At 51.3% G+C, this 18,017-nt stretch overlaps 1 protein-coding gene across 10 annotated transcripts in view; it reads right to left on the reverse strand.

Annotated features, from left to right (window-relative positions):
- The window catches only part of FLYWCH1 (FLYWCH-type zinc finger 1), a 29,801-nt gene extending 12,809 nt beyond the window's left edge, over positions 1-16,992 (reverse strand). For 2 of the 10 annotated variants that reach the window (XM_073792394.1, XM_033839728.2), the window contains exons 1-5: positions 16,748-16,991; positions 3,888-4,322; positions 3,163-3,624; positions 1,689-2,132; positions 1,252-1,515 (exon numbers count right to left, since the gene is read on the reverse strand). In XM_073792394.1, the coding sequence (XP_073648495.1) occupies positions 1,252-1,515; positions 1,689-2,132; positions 3,163-3,624; positions 3,888-4,221 (1,504 nt within the window). In that variant the 5' untranslated portion in view covers positions 4,222-4,322; positions 16,748-16,991. Of the gene's footprint in view, positions 1-1,251; positions 1,516-1,688; positions 2,133-3,162; positions 3,625-3,887; positions 4,323-5,104; positions 5,207-5,705; positions 14,582-16,747 lie in introns of all 10 variants that reach the window. The other 8 variants (XM_073792391.1, XM_073792389.1, XM_073792392.1 and 5 more) reach the window with 8 other exon arrangements.
- Positions 16,993-18,017: the final 1,025 nt, after the last annotated feature.

Consider the following 18,017-nt stretch of genomic DNA (forward strand, 5'->3'; position numbering starts at 1 on the left):
GCAAAAATAAATAAATAAATAATAAATTTATTAAATAAAAAAGGTGCAACAGCTGCCTCGAGAGGAGGGGGCAGTGGGTAACTGCTGGGTCCTTGCCGTCTCTGGTCGGAAGTCAACAGGAAATAAAAAAACAGTTGACAGCAATGGAAGGAAGCACGCTTTAGGGAAGAGGGCAGCAGATGCCCTAAGGAACAACGGAAAGGGGACTTCCCTGGTGGTCCAGTGGTTAAGGCTCAGCGCTTCCACTGCAGGGGGCATAGGTTCAATCCCTGGTTGGGGAACTAAGGTCCTGCATGCCGTTCTGCATAGCCAAAAAATTAAAAAAGGAAGCAAGGAAGGAAGGAAGGAAGAAAACAAAAAAAGGAACCATGGCTGAGTGGTTATTTGGGGTGGGAGTTGGGGGTAAGGACGGGGCGAGGCTAGATCATCCCTAGGTACATAGAAGTTATAAGGAAATGGGATAAAAAGAGTCAGAAAAAAAAAAAAATCAGAGATCTCGAGTTTGAGAGAATTTTAGGGCCAAAAAGGCTCTAAAGGCGACTCAGATGACTCAGAAAAGTATGGGACTGGGAACCCCCGAGGGAGAGCAGGGAGCAGAGAAGGCTGGGCCGAGGCTGCTCTTAGCAAGATGAGCCGGAATATGCACGTTATTGTGGCCAGGAGAGTCAAACATAAGCACTGTGGGGCGACAAAGGTGGGAGGAGGGGGGCTGTGACCCTCGTCATAGAGCCCAGAGGGACGATGGTAGATGATCAGGCAGAACAGCTGGAGGAGAACAGAAGTCAATGACAGGAACGGGTCACCTTCAGCCCTTAAGCCACATCTGTAGGACGTGCTTATTACTGGGCACGGTGTCAGCCACCCACACTGGAAAAATGAGAAACCAGCTTGTGCAATTAGCTTTCTCTATGAATCCTATACATTCTTAAGAAAAAAGAAAGGATGAGAAGGAGGAAAGGGAGCCTGGGTTGATCAAGTGCTGCAGAGATTCTGGGCTGGTCTGAGCAGGAGAGTGAGGCCCACTGCCCAAGAGAAAGGGTGATGCCCCAAGTCACCTAATCGACTTGGGGATAAGGTGAGGTGGACCAGGAGGGGGTGTGGGGGTAGGGAGATGAGACAGGAGGGAGCTGTAACCTTCCAGAGGGTCCCCAGTAAGGACGGGGGGGATGCTTGCTGGAGGTCAAGAGGGAACGGGGTGGGCAGTCTGGGTCTTCTGACTGTCCCCCGAGGCCGCTCCCCGGTCTGGCCTACCAGAGCTCCCTCGCTGAGCCGTGCCAGGGCGTTTCTCTCGCTGCCGCAGGGCCTCCAAGCCCCCCAGGTCGGGCGGGTGGCAGTGGCCTCGCATCACTGTCACCCGCTTGCCTTGGGTGATGGCTCGGCTGCGGCAGCCCATGCGGGCCTGGTCCCGGCACGTCCAGTACACCTTCTCCCCGGCCGCCTTCTCCCGCCTGTAGAGGAAGGACTCATACACCAGGAAGCTGCCCCCCAGAGGGGTCCTCAGGAACTCAGGGCCTCCTGGGGAGAAATGGGAGAGGGGGTCAGGGGAGGGAGGTTGGAAGCTGGGGTGTGAGCCGGAGCAGGGCCTGGGGCTGGGCCAGGCCTGGCATTGCCCCCCTCCCACCTCCTGGGACCTCGGGGAGCAAGACTGGAGTGCAGGCAGAGCGCCAGGGCAGCGGGTGTGGACTCACCCAGGTCCTCGTCCTGGTCCTCCTCGCCTTGCGGCTGGGCCAGGAGGTCCTGATCTTTGGCCTTTGACCGCTTTCTGGGCCGGGGCCTGGTGAGAGTCAGGGGGCCCGGCCCCCTGCGGTAGAACAGGCTGTCCACGCCTTGGAGCAGCTTGTCCACTTGGCCCCCGAGGCCGCCCGGCCTGGCCCGCAGCAACTCCATGGCCTTCTCCTGCTGCCGCCGGGCCTCCAGACCCTCCACGTCAGGCGGGTGGCAGTGGCCACGCATGACAGTCACCCGCTGGCCCTGTGTGATGGCCCGGCTGCGGCAGCCATGCAGTGTGTGGTCCCGGCACGTCCAGTACACCTTGTCCCCCACAGCCTTCTCCCGCTTGTAGAGGAAGGACTCGTGCACCAGGAAGCTGCCCCCGTAGCAGGTTCTCAGGAACTCCAGGGGCGGGGGCCCTCCTGGAGGAGGAAGTGGAGAGGGGGCTGGGCAGGTGCAGGCTGGCAGAGCTCTGCTCCTTTAGTTTACCGTGCAGGTCAGGGCCCTGGATGCATCCCCACTGATTGCCCACCCAGTGCCCCAAGGAGGCTGTGTGGCTCCTCTCCTGGTGGCCGGTGAGGAGGCCACGGCTCTGGGTGGTCAAGCACCACGTCCCAGGTCACACACTGGAGAGGGCCAAGCTGCCTCCGATGCCACACCCTGCCTGCTCAGTCACTCCCGGCCATACTTTTTCTTAGGGTTTGTTTGAAAATTGTATCTAATTATCGAATAACACATGCACACGCCATAAAATGAAATGGGACCAAAAGATACACAGTGAAAGACAAGTCCTTCTCACCCAGCCCCCGGCACCCAGCACAGCAGCCGCCTTAAATCCCTAAATCCTTCAATCCTCTCCAGGTCTGGAGGCACCCAGCCTATGGGACCAAGCCCACCTCCCAGTTACTGGTAATAAAAACTGCCACAAAGAACAAAACAAAACCCAACAAACAAAGAATAAGAACCTCTGCAAAGACTCCATCTACCAGTTACTCAGTGACAACACACACTGGACCAGGGCTGGCACTGCAGCACCAGATCCCCTAATGGCGAGGCTATCACACATCTTAGGAGAGACCTCCTGACCTGCAGTGCTTCAACAAGGCTGCCCAGCTACATGAGGCAGAGCTGGATCTTGAACCTGGGGCACAAGGCTCAAGCCTCCCACCAGGCCGATCTCCCCAAACTTCAAAGGTTACCAGAATCACGTGGGGTCCATAAACCTCAGGTTTTTGCATCAGGAAGCTCCAGAAGGACCTAGGCTGCCTGGCTCACGAGCATTAGTTCTACCCCTTGGGCTTAATGATTACTTGGACACATTTATATTTTAAAAATCGTTTTGACTTTGAGCACATTATGAAGCCACGTGGGACCCACATTTATCTTTGGGCAGAGGAAAGGGCTGTGGTTCCCACCTGCCTGAGAGTAGAGCCGGGGTGGGGGGGCACTCACCGGTCCCCAGCGTCGGGCGTTTCTTGGGAGGCAAGCTCAGCAGCGACAGGGCTCGGAGCCCCTCATCCTCCTCGGGAGCTGGCTTGCTCAGCACTGGCCCCGGGGCCGGCTCCGGCTCCTCGGGGCACAGCCACGGGCCCACCCCCTCCAGGGGCTCCTCCACTCGGCCGCCGGGGCCCTGGGGATCCCCCAAGCCTTCGGGCAGGGCTGGGCTGGGCAGCTTCTGTCTCTGGCGCCGGGCCTCCAGGCCCTCCTCATCGGGCGGGTGGCAGTGGCCCCGCATCACCGTGGCCCTTAGGCCACGGGTGATGGCCCGGCCCCGGCAGCCCAGCTCGGTGTGCTCGCGGCACTTCCAGTATACCTTGTCCCCCACAGCCTTCTCCTGCTTGTACAGGAAGGACTCCAGCACCAGCAGGCGGCCCCCAAATGGGGTCCTCAGGAACTCCAGGGGCTGGGGGGCTGCTGAAGGCAAGGGGAGGGCCAGGTCAGCTGACACAGAGCAAGGCTTGAGCCAGGGGCACAGATGGGAACACAGGGATTGGGGTGCCCTTGGATGACGTCCTGCGATCATCACACCAGCCTGGGTCAAGGTCAAGGAGGCCCTGCTCAGAGCAGGGAAGAGATGGCTAAGGTCACCTCACTGGAAAGGGGAATATGCGAAGCCCAAGTCTGAGCATGCAGGGCCACAAAAGTGGCCAGACAGGGGCAGCTGGCCCGGAACTCACCTGTGTCTGGCTTGCTGTGTTTCAGTTCCTGGGCCTGGGGGCTTGGTTGGACTGCCCCCTGCTGTTCCTCTACTGGCAGGATCTGGGGGGTCCCAGCCAGGGTGTCAGGGCCAGACATCTCCAAGGACAGGACACAGTGCACTGCTTTGGGCTGGGAGTCCACTCCATCCCCATTCTCAGTGGAGGCTGTCAGTAGGACCAGTTCGGAGAACTCCGTGGGCTTCGTGGGGGCTGCGGGGACGACATCTGTGCCCGGCTCAGGGGACTCAGGGGAGGGCTCCTGGCCGGCCTTCACGCTCTCGCCCTCCTGCTCACTGGGCTCGGGCAGGGGCATTCTGGGACCGATGGCCTGGCCCCCAGGCCACGCTCAGGCCCCAGCAGATGGATTTCTCCTCCACCTCCCTGGAAGGAACCCAGCAGTTCAAGGGCTCCGTCCTAAGGCAGGAGGCAAAATCCCATCAGTGGAGGTGCCCTTGGACCTGGGTTCAGGAAGAATCTGGGCTGGAGGTTGGGGCAGATGGGGCTGCCTCGGTGCCCCCAGGAAAGGACCTGAATGGAGCCAGAGAACCCTGGGCTGGTGCTTCTGCTCTCTTGGTAACCTTGGGTCCGTCACCTCTCCCAGCCAAACCTCACTTTCCCATCTACAAAATGTGCCCAAAACAGGGCTCTCAAGGGGCTACTGGGGTGACCAAGGTGCTGACAGCTGTGAGTTACTAGGAATCCAGGCCCACAGGTGCTGAGCACACGGTGAAGTGCTTCCACAGGTGTTTCCATTTAACCTTCAGCCCCATGTTATGACAGTTGATCTTTCTCATTGACCCAGGTTACAGATGAGGACACTGAGGCATGCAGCCATGAAGGCAGAGCTGGGAGTCCAGTCAAGGTGGGTCCAGAGCCCGCCCGTACAGCACCTGGGGTACCTCATCCAGGATAACAGGAACCGGTCTTCCTGAGCACCAGGCGTTGGGGAAAAGCACTTTGGGGACATGAGTTCAGGTCACCAACCCTCCCAGAATGCCTGGTGCCCTTCACCCTGACACTGTGTCACTGGGAGCATGGGCTGGGCCCCTGCTGGCACTCTGCAGACCCCAAAGGAGGAGCCTGGCCCTGGGAGGAGGCACTCTCTGGATTCACAACTAGATCCATCCCCCATCCCAGGCAAGAGGCCCCGGGGCACCCAGTGCTAGGGGACACCAGGGCCCCACGAGGGCAGCGACCTTGTGTCTGAGCTGGTGCTGGCTCTGCCTCAGCTGAGTGGGGACAGGGCTGTGGAGGTGTCCAGAGAATCCGTGGTCACTGAGGGCTCCTTGGCTTCTGGTCTGGAGAAGCAGAAAGGATGGATGACAGGCAGGGCTGGCCTGGAGACCGGGACCCTGGGGCATCAGTGTGGGGGCATAAGTGGCCGTTTTGTCTTCCTGGGGGACTGGGTGGTGGGTGCATGTCAGGGTCTTTCCCATCTATCAGTACTAGCCCAGAAACAGGATGTGGCCTCCCAGCACGTTTCAGCTTCCCCACCTGTGAGCTGTCATCCCCATCCCAAGCTCTACGGTTCTAATACCTGGGTCCCCCATTCCTGCTCCGCCATTTCCTGGTCTGGGGCCCACATTCAGTTCCCCAAGGCCTGTCAGCCCAAGCGCGGGGCTCCTGGGTCCCCGTGGAGACGGAGCCAAGGCCGAAGGTGCAGGGGGCGCCGTGTCCCCTACAACCTCTCCCAAACCGCCTGCACGCCCAGCCCCGGGCAGCACCAAAGCCCTGTCCTGAGGGGCGAGACTCTAGGAAATCCGGATAACAGGTAACGGGACACAGGACTGGGAGTACCCGGCCAGGTCTGTCCTCCAGCGTCATCCTCCTCCGGCCCCCGGACAAGCCAACCCCTGCTCCTCCTGTGCAGTCCTCCCCGCTCTGCCCATCCCGCCCCACAGGGCGATGTAGTGGTACTGGGGACTTGCGGGTACATGGGGACCGGCCGCAGCAAGACAGCGCCGGCGCCTCCGCGTGCAGAGCCGCTCGGGCGGGAAAGGGTTACGCGGGAAGCCACGCCCCCCGCCCCCGCTCGCTGATTGGTCTCTGCCCACGTCCCTCCGCCGGCAGCCCGCCTCCGGGGCTTGCGCGCTCCGGGTTGCCGGGCGAATGAACTTGGTCTCCACCGGGCGTCCTCTCCTCAACGGGGCGAGAGGGCGCAGAGAAACTGGCCCTCCCTTCCACAGGCCTTTCAGACAACTCAAGCCCCCAAAACGTTGCGGTCACTGTCCACCCAGCATGCATGTTCCTACAGGACCATGCGGTTGGTCCCCGCCGTGCAGAGGGACAGGAGTTGAGGCTGCAGGGACCCCGACACACCAATGGCCTCAGTCTCAAGCGATCAGATGCCGAAGCCCGGCCTCCTTCAGGCCACTGGGGGTTGGCATGACAGAGAACACCCACATTCCCGTGAAACTGTACCCAGAGTCATGTGTACCCCGAGTCAGTGTAATTCTCTCAACTAAAATCTCTGTACCTCAAAGGATATGGAACAAGTTCCAGCGCAACAAAAGACCTTGAACTGTGGCTGACTACAGACTGTGGATAGGCTTGGCTCCTTGCCAGTGGGCTTGAATTTCGATTCGATTGACGGTTCCCATTCTCAACCATTAAAGGGCCTTAAAGTGTAGACTGTTTAATGACCACAGATCCTCCCATAAGGTATGCAGGCCCCTTTGCCATGTCGTCTTGAATCTGGACTGGTCTCCAGCCCACATTGGTCACTTGCCGTAGCCAATAGAGAGTGGCAGAAGCTCGCTGTGGGGGTTTGGATGCCCTCACCCTCATGGACAGGGGCCCTGAGACTGCCAGAGAAGGAAGCTGTATGAAGGGCCACATGCAAGGGATGGAGGCACTGCCAGGCATGGAGGGAGGCCATTTCCAGTGTCCAGTCCAGCAGACCCTCTAGCTCTGTGTAGCCACAAGAAGGAGCCTGGGGAAACAAGCCCAGGCACCCCATGGAACCCTGATCAATAATAAACTACTGTTATTTTAAGCCAATAAGATCAGGGCTCATTTGTTATGCAGCAGTAACTGATATTCTTGGCAAGTGACTGAACCTAGTCAGTTTTGGCTTTTTGACAGATGAATTAATACTAATGGTTGTGAAATATCCAATATCAAAGTGCTTTTGAACGCTTGAACTCTAGGGGCCATGCTACACAAATTTTAAATCCCTCAGATTATCACATTTAAAGGGCTGGTAACCCAGTGAAAGGAATAAAAATATTAAGTATAGAGGATAGCAAATGAGAATTACTTATTTAAAAAGTCTGTAACATGAAATAAGCCAGACATAAAAGGACAAATGCTGTATGATTCCACGTATATGTTGTACCTAGAGTAGTCAAATTCATAGAAACAGAAAGTCAAATGGTAGTTGCCAGGGGCTGGGGGGAGTGGAAATGGGGAGTTAGTGTTTAGTGGGGAGCGTTTCAGTTTGGGAAGATGAAAAAGATCTGGAGATGGATGGTGGTGATGGTTGCACAACAGTGCAAATGTATTTAATGTCACTGAACTGTACACTTAAAAATGATTAAAGTGGGGGTTGGGATGAATTGGGGGATTGGGATTGACATATATACACTATTGATACTATGTATAAAATAGATAACTAATGAGCACCTACTGTATAGCTCAGGGAACTCTACTCAGTGCTCTGTGGTGACCTAAATGGAAAGGAAATCCAAAGAAGAGGGGATATATGTATACGTATAGTTGATTCACTTTGCTGTACAGTAGAAACTAACACAATATTGTAAAGGAACTATACTCCAAAATTTTTTTAAAAAAATGATCAAACTAGTACATTTTTGTAAGGTATATTTTAACAGACACGCAAAAAAACAAAAACAAAAAAACCCAAAAAAACCCAACTATAACAAACCATACATAGTAATGCTCCACCTACCATACTGGTGAATGAGGTTCTCCATACAATGCAGATTTCTGATTAACTAAAGTTATCCCTCCATGATTCTGAATTTTACAATTTCTCTCTCTTTCACAATTTATCCACTGAGGATGGATGCTGCCTAAGCTCTAATGACTCATCATCACTGCCTGGATAAAGACAGCATACAATTTTTATCCTGATTTGGTAAATGAAGTGTCCCGTCCAGTCCCCTTGGCACTCCACCCCCCGGGGGCCCTTTCTCCATCATTCATATCCTGCTCTCTCTGGTCTCCAAACCTCTCTGCCTCCTCTGGGTCTTTGCATTTAGGGTTCTCAGGTCCTAATCTTCTTAGGTCTCCTATATCCTAAAACAAAACCTCACAAGACTCTCTCCTTCCCTCAAAAGTTAGGCTTTGCAGGAACAGTCCATACCCCTTCCTTCTCACCCAGGCCGCCTGGCAGCTGCCCCCCAACTCTGCAGACACCACTCTCCTGTTGGGCCACCGTGCAGGATCAGCACCTGCTGGGTCAATCCATAATCCGTGTTTCCCTCTGAAGTACCTGCTCTGGCCTGTATGTGGTCTATCCATGCAGTGGAATTTATTCAGCCATAAAAATGAATGAAGTTCTGATACATGTTACCATGTGGATGAACCTTGAAGACAGTGCGGCTCGGTGAAAGGTGCCAGACACTAAAGTCAGCATGTGGTATAATTCCATTTAAGTGAGATGTCCAGTAGAGGCAAATCCATAGGGACAGAAAGTAGATTAGTGGTTATCAGGGGCTGGAGGGGAGGGAGGAGGAGATTAGGGAGTGATACTAAGGCGTGTGGAGTTTCTTCTTGGGGTAATGAAAATGTTATAAAATTGGCTGTGAATACAATAAAACATTGAATTATACACTTTAGTTGGGGGAATTGTATGCTATGTGAATCATATCTTAATAAGGTTGTTTTAAAAAAACCTTATAAGGGCTTCCCTGGTGGCGCAGTGGTTGAGAGTCCGCCTGCCGATGCAGGGGACACGGGTTCGTGCCCTGGTCCGGGAAGATCCCACATGTCGCGGAGCGGCTGGGCCCGTGAGCCATGGCCGCTGAGCCTGCGCATCCAGAGCCTGTGCTCCGCAACAGGAGAGGCCACAGCAGTGAGAGGCCCGCGTACCGCAAAAAAAAAACCCAAAAAAACCTTATAGGGAATCCCCCGGTGGTCCAGTGGTTAAAAGACTTGGTGCTTTCACTGCCAGGGTCCAGGCTCAATCCCTGATCAGGGAACTAAGATCTCAAACAAACAAACAAACAAAAAATCCTCATAGGTATGACTCATGTCCCCAGGGTCACTTGGATAAAAAACAGTTTTCTCCATCAGAAACAGGCTTCTCACTCCTGGGCCTGGTTTCCTCACCAAAGGAGAGGGGTGGCATGGACTATATACTGAGATATTTTGTAAGTTGCTAAGATCATATTGTAAAAACTACATAAAAAACATTTTAAAATGTTGAGAACTGACACTCATAAATCACCCACGAGCCTGCCACTCAAATGCACAGCTGTTTCCATTCTTGTATTAGTGCCTTTAATATACACGTAATTTTCTGTTGCACACACATGTGTTCAACATGTTTGCTATTTTATTCCTCTTTAGAGTGGGAAGCCCGCACCTGCAGACCAGATGGAGCCCTTGTGAAGGACCAAAGCATTACCTAACGCAGGCCCCTAACATGAACACAAATCTAAATCCTCAGTAATACCAAAAGATGACCACAAGATGGCAATCTTGCTCCTTGAAATGCACGTAAAGCATCCCTGGTAGAATTAGATGTACCACAACGTTTAAAAACTAGAATTTGGGAGTTTTTCCATATCAGACAAATAATTCAGGAAGACTTCTGAAAACGTTTGTATTTACAAAATATATTACGTAGAAAGCAAAATCCAGTTAACATATCGGCGAAGACTATGTTTTCTAAGCTAAGGTTTAAAAAAAAAAAAACCAAAATATTCCTTAGACCATGACACTGCCTCTAGACCTCAATCCACTTCATTTCTTCTGTCTCAACTCAAGTCTCAAGTCTGGTCACATTTGTTGTTTATCGACTAACTTTATTGTATGTATTTGTGACTTTAAAAAAACCTTAAATAACTGGGAGGAAATATCTCAAAATGTTAAAACTAGTAAGGAAAGCAATTAATTTTTTCCCTTAAATTTCTTCTGTTTTCTCAAAATTGTTTACAAGGTGCATGAACACTTTACAGTGGGAAAATAGTAAACACTTTAAAGATAAGCTGCATCTCCTTGCTTGGTAATTTTTTTCTTTAACTCCATAACTCTCAGGAAAAGTAGGGATTCCAGTCCTATGCAAGATGTGTCATACAGGAAAATAAAGAGTAATATAGACAGGGGACTTCCCTGATGGTCCAATGGTTAAGACTCCACCCTTCCGATGCAGGGGGGCATGGGTTTGATCCCTGGTAAGGGAACTCAGATCCCACATGCTGCACAGTGCAGCCAAAAAATAAAATAAAATAATAAAATAAAATCCAGGGCTTCCCTGGTGGCACAGTGATTGGGGGTCCGCCTGCCGATGCAGGGGACACGGGTTCATGCCCCGGTCCGGGAAGATCCCACGTTCTGTGGAGCGGCTGGGCCCGTGAGCCATGGCCGCTGAGCCTGCGCGTCCAGAGCCTGTGCTCCGCAACAGGAGAGGCCACAGCAGTGAGAGGTCCGTGTACCACCAAAAAAAATTAAAATAAAATAAAATCCAAAGAAATTAAAAAAAAAAAGAGTAATATAGATAATGGGACAAAAAAACAAGTGAAAATCAAGTACCTTGCAGTCTGTGTTGTGGGCCTTGCATGGCCTCAAAGACCTTTCCCCCAAGATATTTATTAACCACAAAGGGAAAGATAATGACTTGACAGGGGAGAAATCTCGCATACACAGCCTTAAGTGCTCAAGGTCAACTTCACCAGTAATAAAACACATCAACACCATGACCTCCTTGATAAGATGCACCAAGGAGGGCACAGCATCACCTCTGTGATATTCCTGCCCAGAACGCACACCCCCATGTGGCACCCCCAAGCCACATGGAGGGACATTCTACAAAACTGACCAGGACACTTTGAAAGTGTCAAGGTCATCTTGGACAAGGAAAGGCTGAGGGCCTGTCACAGACTGGAGGAGACTAAGGAGACACAAGGACAAAATGCAACATGGGATTTCAGAAAAGAAAAAGGACATTAGGGGAAAAGCTGGTGAAATTTGCATACTGTCAATAGTTTAGGTTAATGGTTTTGTACCAACGTGGATTTCCCAGATTTGCTCACTGCACAATGTTAGGTAAGATGCTGACATTCAGGGAGACTGGGTGATGAGTATAGGAAAATTCTTTGTACTTTTTTTTGCAATTTTTAAAAAAGTCTAAAATTAACTCAAAATAAAAGGATTTTGAAAACCCAAGTTTCAAACTTACAGACACAATGGAAGTTGACAGAGAAAATAAATGACCCATAGGCCTCCTGGGTGGAAGGGTGGGGGAGGAGAGGAGGGGACACAAAAGGGATACTCTCTGACCCAGAGCCATGTGGTTGGTCCTCAAGCTGGCACCTGAGCCAGGAACAAAAATCCTATAACATCACGTGTACCTCAAGTATGGGGACCCAACAATCTCCCTTCACCATCATCCCCGCTCTGTTTCTGGGGAAACTGAGGCTCGGGCCTGAAGCGAGTGGCCCAGGACCATACGGGTAGTGAGAGTCAGGCCTTCAGAGCTGCATTGATCAGCCCTACAAACCAGCTATGTTATGGCTTAGCACTGTGGCTTCCAGCTGATCTGGCCAACCGGAGGCACCATGGGAGACTGGAGGGTGTCCCTGAAGCGACCTGCCTGGGGTGGCTGCTCCAGCTCTGCTGGGTCCCGCCTGCCACCCTGGCTGCTCTGCCGGGCCTCGCTGTGGGGGTGGCATCCCACCACTGCTAATCCCTGGGTCGCTCACCATGTCCCATGTGTCTTCTCAGCTCTTCCACCACCAGGGAGAGCAATGAAATTCCCAGTGAAACCTTACGGTAGTTTCTGTTTTCCCAGATGGTTTCTGATCACACATGCTTCAAGAGTCCGAAGGACTGTGATCACACATTTCATGTTCACCAAATACCAATGAGGTGCCTGGCACTAGGCGAGGGCTTTGCATGCTTTATTCCATTTTATCTCCCAAATACCCTCATCCATTAGGCCTGCTGTTGTTTCATTCACAGAGGAGGAAACTAAGGCTCACTCTTAGATTCCTGTGACCGAGAGCCAGGCCACTAAAGGACAGAGTCAGCATTCAAAACTCCTGTGTCTGTTTTCAGGGCCTAAACTCTTAATATAAGTTAAAATGGTTCTTTTCAATTTGAGGATTCCAACCCATAGGAATCAACGCAGTAGGTTAAGACTGGTGGTTCTTAGTCATGGTGATCTGCCCACCAGGTGACATCTGGCCAGGTCAGGAGACATTTTTGGTTGTCATAACTAGGGGGTGGGGCAGGCTACTGGCATCTGGTAGGTGGGAGCCAAGGATGCTGCTCAACATCCCACAGTGCCCAGGGCAGCCCCCCACCCCCACTCTCCCCAGGAAGGATTTGGTCTAAAATAGCATCAGGGTCAAGGTTGAGAAACCTGCTTAAAAGCAGCGCTTGAAAAATAAAACAGAACAGAAAGAGTGCACCCATATACTGAGGTTAAGTACAGTTTTCATGAAGCTTTTATTTCAATTATTTGTATACGTAATTCTGGTCTCCATAAGAATTACTCGGGGCACTTGGTAAAAATGCAGATGCTTAGAGCACAGGATTCCTGGAGCCCCTCCCTGTTACCTCCCCACCAATCAACCAGAAGAAAATCACATACCCTGCAGCCTCACCCCAAATTTTGCCTATAAAAACTTTTCCCTGAAAATCATCAGAAGTTTGGGGGTTTTGAGCACAAGCCACCCATTCTCCTTGCTTGGCCCTGCAATAACCCTTTCTCTGATATTAAAAAAAAAAAATCAGATGCCTGGATTTCCCATCCAAAATTCTGATGGTGAGTCTGGAGCAAAATTCAAGAATCTGGATTTTTAACAAGTACCCCCTGAGACCCTGGTTCTGGTGGATCATGGACTTGGCTTTGAGAAACACTGGAATAGATGCCCTTGAGGTTAGGTGGCCAGAGGCTAAGTGACCAACTTAATAAGGATTTGAGGTTTTCTTTATGCAGGGCAACACATGAAGTGTTTCACATACATTACCTCGTTTAATCTGTCACATTGTACAGGTTCCCTCATTAATGCATTAAACAGAATCATTAACATTTGTTTATTTTATATCGGTGGGAGAGTCATGATTGCATCTTTTTAAATGATCCTTTAATAACAATTTAACAAGTTTCAGACACCTTAAGATATTTTGGGGACCTCAAGAAGAGTGGAATTTGTCCAAATTTTAAGTAGTACAGGTGAAATCTGGGGGAGAAAGCTCATTGGGCATGGCTTTAGTACCTTGGGATAACAAATACCAGACTTTTAGAAATCCAATCTGAGGTTCCTCACAGAGACTTCCAGCAAAACAAACTCAAGATGGCCTACGAGGTGAATTAGCATGCCTGCCGCACCTATGTAAATAATCAGGCCCAATCTTACTGGACCAGCCTTATTTCATGCAAAAAATATCTTTCATTGAGATTATGAGGCCATAGGGAAAATTCGTGCTTCAATGGAGAACTGGGTTTTGTCTAGAACACAGCCTTTCAGGTTATACGATTCTAGCCTGTTGCTGCCTTTGAGCTACTTCTGCAGCTCTGCACAGATAACGGAACAAGGTAAAATAGTTCTATTCTGTAGACACGTTCTCTCTTTCTTGCCATGTAAATAAATACAGATAAGTAAGTAACTTCTCTGGTTTTGCCTCCATTTGCACATTCATGTCAATATTCCTAATCTACAGTCTTCCAGAATCTTTTTTGGAGTCTCCTGCAAACTGGTTGTAAGATCTTACTGCTTCCTTGATTGATGAGTTAAGTAAAAGCTTACACACGTGTTCATTTAGTATCTGTATGAAAGAGTTTTATTTTCTTTGTTTTGGTCTAAGCCTCTGCTTTTCAAATCTCCCTGGTCATTGCTCTTATAATCTTTGGGTTCCAGGCAGCAATTTCAAAAATTACATAGGAAATAACCAATCTGCATTGTGTGTAACAGAAATGAGCATTATTTTATGAAACTTCTATTTGCAATAAATTTATATATTTGTTCTAGGTGGATTTAAATGTATTTTTTAATTTTTGGATGATCATTGTTTTGAGGTAAATACTTGGGCCCTAATGTGTTTTTTCATAATATTCCATTTTTACTCAGTAAAGATTTATTGAGTTGGCTAGAATATTTTTAAGTCAGGCACATGTAAATGGAAAGTAGGAGAGCCTCACAGTTTATAGTTGGTCATTCTCTTATGCTGTTTCCCCTCCCCCAAAATTGAGGTACAGAGCAATCTGAGTGCAATACTCAGACTGCCTGCTCAAATAAACCCAACACCCAAGACACACACAATATTACAAATTGTTAGGTGCCTCTCAGACACCAGTGGGTCCAAGCCCTAAGATCCTGAAAGGCAGAGCCTCGCTCAGCAGCTGATGGCGGATCAACAGAATTACCTTCATACACAAGAGTGAGAACCACCATCACTGTCCGCCAACACCCGTCGTTAGCGCTGACTTGCTGGGTGGGAGACCTGGGGCAAATCCCATCACTTCTCTGGGCTGATTTCATCTGTGAAACAGGAAAAGTGGCAAATGAGATACTGTATGTGAAATTCTTCCATAAACTGTGAATCATCATGTAAGAACAAGGAGTACTTTGTCCAGGCCCAGCAGAGGTTCTGAATAGTGGAACGGGGAGGAGCGAATATCCTGATGTTTGAAAAAGCTCCTGGATGATTCCAAAAGCTGCCCCGCCCCCCACCCCCAGCAAGCTATGAAAATTAGAGGTGCACACTGATTGGCTCATGGACCCTCCTACCATTATGTGCAAAGTCTCTGAGTGTGCATACAGGCATTAGTCCTGGGAGAGGTGAAGGTGGCAGTGATCTCCCTAAAGATTAAGAATTCTATTCCAGGGACTTTCCTGGTGGCGCAGTGGTTAGGAATCTGCCTGCCAGTGCAGGGGACAGGGTTTGAGCCCTGGTCCAGGAAGATCCCACATGCCGCGGAGCAACTAAGCCCGTGCGCCACAACTACTGAGCCTGCGCTCTAGAGCCCGCAAGCCACAACTACTGAACCCGTGTGCCTAGAGCCAGTGCTCCAAAACAAGAGAAGCCACTGCAATGAGAAGCCCACGCACCGCAACAAAGAGTAGCCCCCGCTCACCACAACTAGAGAAAGCCCGCCCGCAGCAATGAAGACCGAAGGCAGACAAAAATAAATAAATAAAATAAAATAAAATAATAATTCTATTCCAAAGCAGGGCTTCTCAACCTTGGCACCACTGACATTTTGCACCAGATAATTCTTTGTTGTGGGGGGTTGTCCTGTGAAATGAAGGATGTTTAGCAGCATCCCTGGCCTCTGCCTGCGAGATGCCAGTAGCAGCCACCAAATCCTGACAACCAACATTGCTGCATGTCGCTTGAGAACCACTGCTCCAAAGCAACTTAGAGGCAGAGGACACAGAAAGGGAGATTCCAGCTAATAGTACTCCCAGCCCCAGATCCCCCAACGCCCCTAGAGCACAATCATGGCTATTTCCATGCCTCCCATATCAGGCCTAATTCGTCCTCACATCTCTGGGCACCTGGTCACACCATCTTCCACGCCTTCCCACCCCACATTACCTCAAGGCTTTGATACCCACCACCTCCTAAATGGCTTTTCTGCCCGGCATCCAGCTGTTCCGATTCTCCCTACGCAGTGCTGAGTTCCTAAAGCTGAAACATTTCCCTCTCCGATAAAAGTAGTGTCCGTCTCCATTATAAACGCTCTATAATCTAGCCTCCACATACGAACTCTTCCCCGAGTCCGACTAGGAGCTTTTGGGAAGAGGAACAAGGTAAACCTGCCTGAATCGCACCAAGTCCTGGAGATGATTTTGGCCCCGAAAAGCATTAATGTCAAAATAATAAAAATATACCCTTTCTTTGGAATTTAAGTTTACACATGATTATCTGTTATTGGACCTCTGCATCCTCCAAAGGTAAGGGGTAACGGAAGTAAAAGACTGGTCGTTAAAGCAAGGGCTTCAAACTGTGGTCAGACTCTTTAGGTCCTGAAATCAGTTTAATGGGTTAGCAACAGACTTTTGGAATGGAAAGAACAGAACAGAATAGAATAGAATAGGACAGGACAGGACAGGATAGGATAGGTTGGAATTAGAACCCACGTAGAGTAGATCTGGCTGCGTCATGTGAGATTGGGGTAAAAATCTCCCTTTAAACTTATCGCTCAGTAATCTGCATCTACAGGCGTGTAAAATATATTTCTCACTGTAGGTTGAGTCAAAAAAGTTTGAAAGCCCCAACAGGTAATCTAGGTATGCAGGAGTGGAAGTAGGTGTAACGACAGCAAAAAGTGCAAGGTCACTGGGACCTCCAGAGGCACAAAGACTGGATGGGGCTGGGGTGAATGCCAGGGCGGGGGCAGTACTGGGTGGGGCGGACACGGTAAAGGAAAGGCAAACCCATGTGGGGCTCCCTGACTTGGGGTGTGAGGGCTCAGTCCCGGGGTCGGGTGGGTGGAGGGGGGTGAGGAGGAACGAGGAGAAGGGAGGCTGCGAATTGCAGGTGAAGGACAAGGAGGCGGCCTGAGCGCCGAGATGCAGAGTCCGGGGACACCCCCCTCCGCAGCATCAGCAGTCCTGGGGACCCCCGGGAGAGCCCGGCTGGGGGCGCGGCCACGCCGAGTGACCCGAGACCCTCCCTGACCCGCTGGGGCCCGTCCTCACCGGGCACCGGCCGGGCGGCGACGGCAGCGGGGCCCTCCCTCTCCGGAGACCGAGCCGCGGCGGGTCCTCTGGCCTCGGGCCGCCGCAGCCACAGGCGCCGACCTCGCGGCCCAGGCCCCTCCGGCCACCGCAACCCGGGTGCCCACTCCCCGCCCCCACCTGCCCTCTCGGGAGCGAGCTCCGTGCCGCGCGCGCTGCCCCGCTGGCCGTAGGGAGCGCGCACCGCCCCGCGGGGGAGCCGGCCTCTAGGAGCGCACTAGAGGGTTCCTAGCAAGCATGCGCAGCGGGGCCTCGGGGAGCCCATTCTTTGGGCAAACCCCACTTCTCCGGGTCTTCCGTGCGCGGTGCCTAGCTGGCGGCCGGACCAATCGGCGCTGGGAGGCGGGGCCAGGGCTGGAGAAAGAGGCGGGGCAAGCCCAGGATTGGGCTGCGGCAGCCGGGGACCGAGCTTTGATCTGACCTGAGGCTTGGACGGCGGGGGTGGGGGGGTCGCCTCCGGGGCGGTGGACCCTCAGAGAAGAAGAGATTTGGGGGGCTTGAGAACCCCAGACCTGATCCAGGATTTGAGTCTGAGCTCACTGAGCGGAAGCGGTCTTTTTTTTTTTTTTTTTACGGTACGCGGGCCTCTCACTGTTGTGGCCTCTCCCGTTGCGGAGCATAGGCTCCGGACGCACGGGCTCAGCAGCCGTGGCTCACGAGCCTAGCCGCTCCGCGGCATGTGGGATCTTCCCGGACCGGGGCACGAACCCGTGTCCCCTGCATCGGCAGGCGGACCCTCAACCACTGCGCCACCAGGGAAGCCCGGAAGCGGTCATTAAAATTTTTTTTAAATTTTATTTATTTTTTATACAGCAGGTTCTTATTAGTTATCTGTTTTATACATATTAGTGTATATATGTCAATCCCAATCTCCCAATTCATCTCACCACCACCACTCCACCACCCCTCTGCCACTTCCTCCCCTTAGTGTCCATACGTTTGTTCTCGACACCTATGTCTCTATTTCTGCCGGGCAAACCGTTTCATCTGTGCCATTTTTCTAGGTTCCACGTATATGCGTTAATATACGATATTTGTTTTTCTCTTTCTGACTTACTACGGAAGCGGTCATTTAAATGCATCATTAGGCCCGTCACTTTCGTTAGCCAGCGGAAGGAAATTTCCTGTGGACTTCACAGATACTTTAAAATGACCTACCCCAAAGCTGGGTCAATTTGATTCAAACTAAATAATGATAATAACAGATTATAACTGAGTAAAATAAGAAGCC

Source organism: Tursiops truncatus, chromosome 15 (assembly GCF_011762595.2).
Source record: "Tursiops truncatus isolate mTurTru1 chromosome 15, mTurTru1.mat.Y, whole genome shotgun sequence".
Classification (NCBI taxonomy): Eukaryota; Metazoa; Chordata; class Mammalia; order Artiodactyla; family Delphinidae; genus Tursiops; species Tursiops truncatus.